This window comes from Camponotus vicinus, unplaced genomic scaffold, assembly GCF_025532165.1.
Source record: "Camponotus vicinus isolate PSW18456_S1 unplaced genomic scaffold, iyCamVici1.0 SCAF_7, whole genome shotgun sequence".
NCBI classification, from domain to species: domain Eukaryota; kingdom Metazoa; phylum Arthropoda; class Insecta; order Hymenoptera; family Formicidae; genus Camponotus; species Camponotus vicinus.
Genome location: NW_028141979.1, coordinates 17,563,397 through 17,573,144, shown reverse-complemented (window position 1 = coordinate 17,573,144; position 9,748 = coordinate 17,563,397). Strand labels below are relative to the sequence as shown.

Below are 9,748 nucleotides of genomic sequence, written 5' to 3'. Positions count from 1 at the left end.
TATTCTACGATTAGGTGGTAAGCTATTTTCGGGACATTTTGTACAATTATTGTCTGCGCAGATCAATGCTTTGACCAAAAACAAACGTGGAAGGAGATATGATTCCGATTTCAAGCAATTTGCATTATCATTATTTTTTTCAAGTCCGCGTACTTATAGAGAATTGCTGAAAAGTTTCGCTTTGCCTTCTGTTCGTTCTCTTCAATTATTTACACAATCTTGGAATATAGTACCTGGAATAAATGATAAAATTTTTGAAGTATTAAGTATAATAATGCAATCATTATCACCAATGGAAAGACATTGTGTATTGTGCGTTGATGAGATGAGTTTGAAAGCTCACTTATTTTGTAATATATCGCAGGATGATATAATTGGCTTTCAAGATACAGGTATTGAAAAATCACATCAGCCTGCGAAAGATGCTTTAGTCATAATGGCACGAAGCATTGCTGGAAATTGGAAATTTCCCGTTTGTTTTTGTTTTGTAGAAACATCATGTCAAAGTGTCGTTTTAAAAAATATTATATTTAATATTATTATTAAGTTGCGAAATTGTGGTGCTGTTGTGCATGCATTAATAACAGATATGGGATCTAATTTTATACAGTTATCCCGTGAATTAGGAATTTCGAGAGAAAATTCAACTTTTTTAGTTAATGAGGAGGAAGTAATTTATATTTTTGATACTCCTCATTTAATAAAAGCTACCCGTAATAATTTATTAAAATATAACTTTCAATTTGATAATAAAATTGCTTCATGGAGTCATGTAGTTGATTTTTATAACAAAGATTGTAAACAATGGATAAAAATGGCTCCTAATTTAACTAAATGTCATCTTGAACCGAATTCCTTTCAACGAATGAAAGTTAAATATGCTGTTCAAGTATTTAGTAATCGGGTAGCTGCAGGAATGTGCACGCAAATGTCTTATGGTTTTCTTTCAAATGAAGCACTTGGCACAATAGATTTTATTGAAAAATTAGATAAATTATTTGATATATTAAATTCATCTGCATTAAATAATCCAAAAGAATATGGAAAAGTTTTCACGGGTAGCGAAAAACAAATTAGATTCCTAAAAGAAATGTTAAATTTGTTTAAGCATATAAATATTATTAATACTAACGGTTCACATGCAACTGTAAAAATTAAATGTTTTGAATGCTGGCAGATTACACAATTTCAAGTATAATTCAATTATGGAATACATTAAAACATTTAAATTTTCCTTATCTTCAAACACGAAGAATTAATCAAGATTGTGTCGAAAATTTCTTTGGTACTATTAGGCAACAAGGTGGTAATTCTTTGAATCCAACTCCAATTCAATTTGTACGTGCCTTTAAAAAATTACTTAGTATGAAATTTTTACAGCACTCAGAAAATCAAAATTGTGCTCAAGATAATGACCAAATGTTAACTTTCATTAAAAAAGCAAGTTGTGCTAATCATACTCCAAATTTTACTACATCTTTGCCATGTAAAATTTTAGATATCCCAAGTCATGATTATTACTCCATGGATCTGCCAGAAAAAAATGCATTTACATATGTATGTGGATTTTTAATTAAAAGATGTACAGAAATTCATTCATGTAATGCATGTATGGTATATGTAAATGAAAATAAGACTGTCTTAGGCGATACTGCTCTATATTGTTCTTTTCGAGCTTATTCTAGCGATGAAAATAATTTATACGGAAATTTACACATGCCAAGTAATAATTTCTGTTTTTATATACATCAATTAGAAGAATCATTTGTAAAAAATTTTGAAAATAATTGTTTTAAGAGAAATATTGGCAATTATCTTTTTCAGTTGGCACAGAATATAGTTTTTGAACCGCCATGCCCAGATTTTCCTACAATTTTTTTGATAAAATTATTTTTACGCATGCGTATTTATTTTACACTATCTCAACATAATAAAGCATGCAAAAGTATTAGTAGAAAGAATAGGAAACTTTTAAATGTTTCACATTTATAAATTTGTTATATTTAACTATATTCGAATCTATACAGTCTTATTTTTATGGTTAAAATTTATGTTGCTTGCGTTTTATATATTTATTTTGCTTATTAATTGCGTTTTATTATAATGTTAAGTTTGTTCATTAACATTCATTGTGTGTGATTTTAACTTTCAGCTTTTTTTAACATTGCATTAATATTGCATTTCAGAATTTTACATATTACATGTGCAGTTTCATATATATTTATGTACTTACATTTTTATAACTTCATGCCGTGATTTTTTCTGTCATTCTATCTTCTATTACATTAACTCTGTTATATTCTATTATTATATATATTATATATTATATATTCTATATATTACATATTTTATATATTCTATTATTGTATATATTATATTATATATTTTATTCTATTATTTGCATGAGCGTGATTTGCATGAGCGTGATTTGCATGAGCGTGATTTTATTGCATGTTACTTATTTAATTTATTCTTTATATGAACATGCTATTTGCATGTGTGTGTTTTATATTTTTTTGTATGTTTGCGTTATATTTCATTTGTTTATGTGTTATGTTATATAAAAAAAAGTTTTATAATTAAATAAGTTTGTTTATTTTATATATTATATATTATATTATATTATATATATATATATATATATATATATATATATATAATCTTATATTATTTTATAATAGTATTAAATTATTTACATACTTATAATGTTAAATTTTTTATTTAGGTTGAATATATTAGATTGACATCAAGACATTTATACACATGCGGATCGAAAATAGAAGAAGGCAATAAAATTATTTAAATTTGTATTATTAATATCATTAAGGTTTGATGTTTATATGACATATATGTTATAATGTATTTCACACATTTGTATTTTAATTGAATGTAAAACACTTTCTTGTTTCTATTCTTCTACTCTCTCATTCTCTCTTTCTGATTCATGCTGAGGTGGATCGAGTAGCTGAGGTATGGTCAGATGATTGATTTGAGAGAGAAAAAGTTTAGTTTCAAGATTATTTCTGTTTGTGAAATAAATATTTTTAACGAAATACAACTGTTTATAAATAAATATATATTATTAACAAATATATATTTCTTGTTTTTTTATTCATTTTGCTCATAAATATATATATTTTATATAATAAAATTTAAGTGATTGTAGTCTTAATCTAAATGTTTTTTTTTTTAACTTTAAATTTTTGAATATATATATAGAATATATGTATGTACAATTAATATATAAATATATTAAAAATTATATATATAAGTATTAATATGTAAATATATTATAAATTATATATGAGTATTATGAGTATATATCTTTTCTGCTATCAGTTATATATGACATATAAAATGGTTAATTAATATTCACATCATGTCATAAATACTATTTTTTATATATATTTGCATTATATATTTTGTATTATATTTTTCACAATTTCTTTATGTACATATATTCAAGTTTTATTGAATTTAATTTATATTACATATTATAATGTGTTAGAAAGAGAACGAAAACCAAAGGAGAGAATGAGAGGAAAGTACAGATGGCAGTACTAGTATACTCGCTGACTTCGCGCATGCGCATTTTATTTTATGCTACAAAAACTTCAAAGGTGCCGACAGGGAGTTGCGCTACTGTATATACTGTGCTTATACCCCGCCGAAAGAAAGGCGGAACGGGAATCATCGTACCCGCATTACGCGACAGTGCTGAATCTCCAGAACATTGAGTTTCCAGTGACAATGAACCAAATAAAAAATTTTGAACTTGCCAATGACATTTCTATAAATGTGTACAACATCGAAGACAAGAACAGCATTGTCCCGATGCGTCTTTCGCAGCAGAAGCGGGATAAGCATATCAACTTGCTGTACATTGAAGACGACAACAGCGTCGGACATTTTGCATGGATTAAAAATTTATCCCGGCTCGTGAGCTCACAACTGAGCAAACACAACGGTAAAAGATATATCTGCGATCGGTAAGTTTAATTTATATTATTTGAATAATTATAGGTTATACACTTTGTTATATAAATCTTTAAAACATTTTTCTTTTACAGATGCCTGCATTATTTTAATTCAGACGCCAAGTTGCAGTCGCATACGGTCGACTGCGGAAAGATGAACGATTGCGCTGTCCGATTGCCGAGCGATAAGGACAAGTGGCTATCGTTCAACAATTTTAATCGGAAGGAGCGGCTTCCATTTGTGGTCTACGCCGACCTGGAATGCGTTCTGGCCAAGATGGATGAAGAACAGCGAAATTTGCGTCAACATCACCAAGTATTTAGTATAGCCTATTATGTACATTGATCGTACGACGAATCGTTATCGGCGTACCATTCGCGTCGTAGCGCCGATTGTATAGCATGGTTCGCCGAAGACCTCAAAAATATAGCGTTACGTGTAAAAAATATTTTAAAAACAAATGTCCCCATGATAAATTTGACGTCCGAAGAGTGGGAGAAATTCCATAGCGCCACTCAATGTCATATATGCGAAAAACCGTTCATGCAAGACGATACACGCGTTCGCGATCATTGCCATCTGACCGGGCGGTACAGAGGTCCAGCACACTCAAATTGTAATTTAAATTATAAAGAATCTTTTTGTGTTCCCATAGTTTTTCATAATTTATCCGGTTACGATTCGCACTTTATTATCGAGGAAATAGCCACATCGTTCGAAGGGAAAATCGAGTTACTTCCGATAACTAAAGAGAAATATATTTCGTTTACTAAAAATGTTTGTATGGATATATTCCAGAGAAAGATAGGGATGTATGGGAGGAGGTCGGACGTGTCTTTACGCCCATTTGATCAACGAGCGACAGAATCCATCCGTGGCAACGGCATTGACGCATATCCTGTGGAGAGAGCATTCACACATTTTTCAGCCTAACGAATAGTTGCTAGAAAACAATATTCGCAGACTAGAAAAATATGTGAGGCGCAAGTGGCTGGATCGGGAATCGAACCCGAGTCTTTCGCTTTCCGGGCAACTGCTCTAGACCACTGAGCTATCCAGACCTCACACCTAATGCTGCTTTTTAACACAGTGATATGCGACTCCAGAACGATGTTGGTATCTCACTCGATGGATGCAATGCCGATTGCCACGGAGGATCCCTGAAAGGTCGCTCGCTGACCAAATAAGTGCCGGTGGAGGTATTCGCGTGCATGCTGGCTTCCGACTGGCCTTCCGTATGAAACGACACCGACGAGCACAACGCCGTAGAGTGACCACATCCCCCAAGATCCCTCTAGTATATACTAAAAGCCCCACTGTACCAAATAGCAGTGGCGGATGGACCCTAAGATAGAGCCGGGGCAGGCCTCCAGCCTGAAGAATCAAAAAATCATGTAAAATTACGTTTCATCGATTCATTCAAATTTCTCGCATCGAGTCTCGACAAATTGGCATCATTTTTGGACAAAGACAAACTCAAAATTTTAAAATCAGAATTTCAAAATTTATCAACCGAACATTTCAATTTGTTAACGCGAAAAGGTATATTTCCGTACGAATACATCGATTCCGTCGACAAGTTGCATACATGTTTACCACCGCGCAAATCGTTTTACAGTTCCTTGACCGGCGAAACTGTATCCGAGAGCGATTACGCGCACGCCGAGAACATCTGGACGCAATTCTCCATTCGGACGCTAGGCGAATATAGCGACTTGTACCTCAAAATTGATGTCTTGTTATTAGCCGACATTTTTGAAAACTTTCGAGATAAATGTATCGAAAGTTACGGACTCGACCCCGCGTATTACTATACTCTCCCCGGATACACATGGGACGCCATGTTGAAGCATACAAAGCTTACGTTCGAGTTGCTTACTGACATCGACATGGTTATGTTCATCGAACGTGGTATACGCGGCGGTCTGAGTCAATGTTCGGGTAGATACGCTCGCGCTAATAACAAGTACATGGAGTCGTACGATCCATCGAAACCATCATCGTACTTGATGTACTTTGATGTAAATAATTTGTACGGATGGGCAATGTGTCAACCGTTGCCTTACGCCGATTTTCAATGGGTCGATGACGTGTCCAATTTTAACGTATCATCCATCGCGCTATATTCGCCTACAGGCTATGTCCTCGAAGTGGACCTCGAGTACCCGCAACATCTTCACGATGCGCACACTGACCTACCGTTTTGCCCGACACGCGACAAACCACCTGGCAAGCGGGAATTCAAACTGCTTGCAACGCTATACGATAAGAAGCGTTACGTGATACACTATCGCAACCTGCAGCAGTGTACGCGTCACGGTCTTCGCGTTACAAAAATACATCGAATTTTACAGTTTTCACAATCTCCCTGGCTTCGAAATTACATAGAACTAAATACACATTTTAGAACATTGGCTAAAAATGATTTCGAAAAAAGTTTATATAAATTAATGAATAATGCGGTGTTTGGTAAAACGATGGAAAGTGTGCGCAATCGTGTCGATGTTAAATTATTAACAAAGTGGGATGGTCGGTACGGCGCAGAGGCGATGATCGCGAAACCAAATTTCCACAGCAGAAGCGTTTTTTCAGAAAACTTAATCGCTGTGGAATTGCGTAAACTCGAGGTGAAATTCTACAAACCGATTTACGTGGGTATGTCCATACTCGACATATCCAAGACATGTTTGTACGAGTTTCATCACGAGTATATGACGCCAATGTATTATCGCGACAAATGCCGGGTAATGTACACCGATACGGATAGTCTCATATATCACATTGAGTGCGCGGATGTGTATGAGAATATGAAGTGTGATATCATCAGATTCGATACGAGTGATTATGCGGTGGATAATGTGTACGGTATACCGCTTGTAAAAAGGTACCGGGTCTAAATGAAGGACGAAAACAACGGTGCCATAATGACCGAATTCGTCGGGCTCAGAGCAAAGATGTACGCGTTACGAGTGAATGGGAAAAAGGACACAAAGAAAGTTAAAGGTGTCAAGAGTAACGTTGTCGCGAGAACGATAACGTTTGACGATTACACGCGGTGTTTAAACGAAGAAATTGAAATGACGCGTCAGCAGTCGTGTATACGATCTAAATTACATCAAGTATACACGATCTGCGAGACGAAAATTGCTCTGAGTCTGTACGACGATAAGCGGTATATCGTACCCGAAACCACCGATACGTTACCGTGGGGCATTATAGAATACCATTGTAAATAAATGTATATTTTGTTTATTATTAATTGTATATTTTGTACATAACCATGTATATATTTTTATATATTATACATTTTATATATTTCTATATTTTAATAAATTTTATATTTTTTATACACATATTTTATATATTTTAATAAATATTTATAATACATTATTTTTATGTATCCAAGAGTTGTATGATTTATCCATTCCCAACCATTTCACGTATACGTCATCACCCTTTTCCCGCCAAATTTTTTCCACGAGATATACGTCGGGATTAGCGACGCGTTGTAGTTCGTATTCGTAGAATCCTCCAGCGACGGGATCTCCACGCGAATCTTCGAGTATGAATGTCGCGGGATTAGTTTTCTGCACCTCGACAATTTTAAAAACTTCGGTCGTCCAATTAGGCGTGAAACCTTTTTCAAAGATGGTCTTGTATTTGCTCACGCGTACAGAATCGCCTACTTTAAATTTTGTCGGAGCCGCAATTTTTACGTTGCTATACACCGTATTTAAAAGTTTTTCGGCGATCGCTGGAGTGACGTCGGCAGGTCTCATACCGATGGTGCGATGTTTTCGCGTATTGTACTCTGCAACGAGTCGAGATAGCTCGTCGATCCATTTGTAATTTCCGTTGAGCGTAAACATTTTCCACATATTGTTTTCCAAAGTACGATTGAATCGTTCCACGACCGAGGCTTTCATAACGGAATATGTCGAGTAATGATTAATGTTGTGTTTCTTCATGAGTTTCTGCACACTCGCGTTGTAAAATTCTTTTCCTCTGTCGGTTTGAAAATTTTTCGGACACCTTTTATCATCTCCAATAATCATTGCGATCGTTTCGGACATTTCGTTTCCGCTTTTACTCTTGAGCGGTACGGCCCACGCATACTTGCTCAACACATCGATAACTGTGAGTATATATTTATGACCCTTGTTGAGTCGAGAGTACGAACGCATGTCGACCACGTCCGCCTGCCACAGATCGTCGTATCCGCGTACAATGACGCGTCTTCGTGGAAAATTTCTTCTCACCGGAGCATGTAATTCCTCGACTAGTTGCCGCTTTTCAGAGGTGTTTTTCTTCTTTCGCATGTTTGATCGAGGCATAATTACTATTGCAATATTAGTATGTCTCGTTTACTGTGTCGAGTCAGATGTTGCATATCTCAGCACATTCTTTATCTCGTCCATCATTATTTGTAGCGCCTGCACGTTTGTTTCGAGCGCGATAATTTTTTGCTCAATTTCTCCCTGTCGATCTCTCAAAAGTTTATTCACGTATCGTTTGTTGACGGCGTCAGTATCAGCTTCCGGTTGCGCTACGCGTTGAATCTTGCGGGACCTTGCATCAAAGCCTGTAATAGTCTGCCAGAGAGCGTTATCGCGAACGTAATTTCTCAATAATCCATTCCATTATATTAGATAGTACAAATTATTCGACGTTCCGAGCGATAATCCAAATTTATTAATCGACATTTCGGTACCGAGAACATTGACCGAATGACACGTATCGTCGACGCATAGTTTAATTTATAATAATGTCGGCCTCGCGAAGTTCTTCGATAATTGACAAGATTTCACTGTCGTGAGCATTGTTGCCAGCTCGACGCGAGGCGTCCAGCAATCGCAAACGATCTACCAATTCGTTGGGATCGTTCCAATGCACGTAATCGATCATGTTGTCGCTTAGCGTCATGGTTCGCGATGCGTCTATACCTCTTCCCACCTTTCTATCGGGGAATAATGGTGCAATTATATATTTGTACTTGTATCCTTTATTACTTTTAATAGGATTATTAACTTTGTTGTCACGTTTATGCGCATTTGTTGCTTTTAATATACTTTGATATTTATACAAATCGTCTTGAGTGTATTTTTTATGATTGGGAAATTTTCTAAAAATCAAATCGTAGATACCTTCGGTTCCCGTATATTTTATTCCATGGATAATTATATTATCTTCCATGTCCACATCGAAACGTTTATCACCGAGCATCATTCCTTCGCTGGTAAATTTAACACCGTAGACGTAATCCATACTCTTATTTTTATCAACACTCATGATAGCTCCTATATATTTTTGCGCTAGTGGACCAAAATGATCTCGGAACGTTTTCTGACCTTCGGACGTTTCTAATTCGTGTCGGACCGATGTTACAAACGAATCGGGCGTGGTCTCGTAAATTTCTTCGACGGACGGGGATGGCATTGTTTGACGCGGTTGTACTTTTATCGGAGTAGAAACAGTAGCCATATTAGAAAATTGATTCCTTCGTTTTGATCGATTCGGTGTCGAATATATCGGCGAATCGTTTATCGGCATATTTATCCGTGCTCGCTTTATTCCTTGCTTTGACTCTTTTATTTTTTCCTCGTGCTTCTCTCCGAACGTCAAACTCAATGGCTCTATTTTCGGCGCATCAGATTCCACAGTATTTTCGACAAACTGTTTTAAAGGTTCGGTAATTGGCTTAAAGTGTCTTTCCAATGCAACGTCTTCCTCCATTTTACCAGTTTTCAAAGCACGATATTTTTTGCGAATT

At 35.3% G+C, this 9,748-nt stretch overlaps 1 protein-coding gene across 1 annotated transcript in view; it reads left to right on the top strand.

The window, feature by feature from the left end:
- Nucleotides 1–3,090, top strand: part of LOC145974292 (uncharacterized) — a 5,916-nt gene extending 2,826 nt beyond the window's left edge. The window contains exons 5-6 of the mRNA XM_083104089.1: nucleotides 1–17; nucleotides 2,726–3,090. The exon at nucleotides 1–17 is cut by the window's left edge and continues 210 nt beyond it. Coding sequence (XP_082960215.1) covers nucleotides 1–17; nucleotides 2,726–2,730 — 22 coding nt within the window. The 3' untranslated portion in view covers nucleotides 2,731–3,090. The remainder of the gene's footprint in view (nucleotides 18–2,725) is intronic.
- Nucleotides 3,091–9,748: the final 6,658 nt, after the last annotated feature.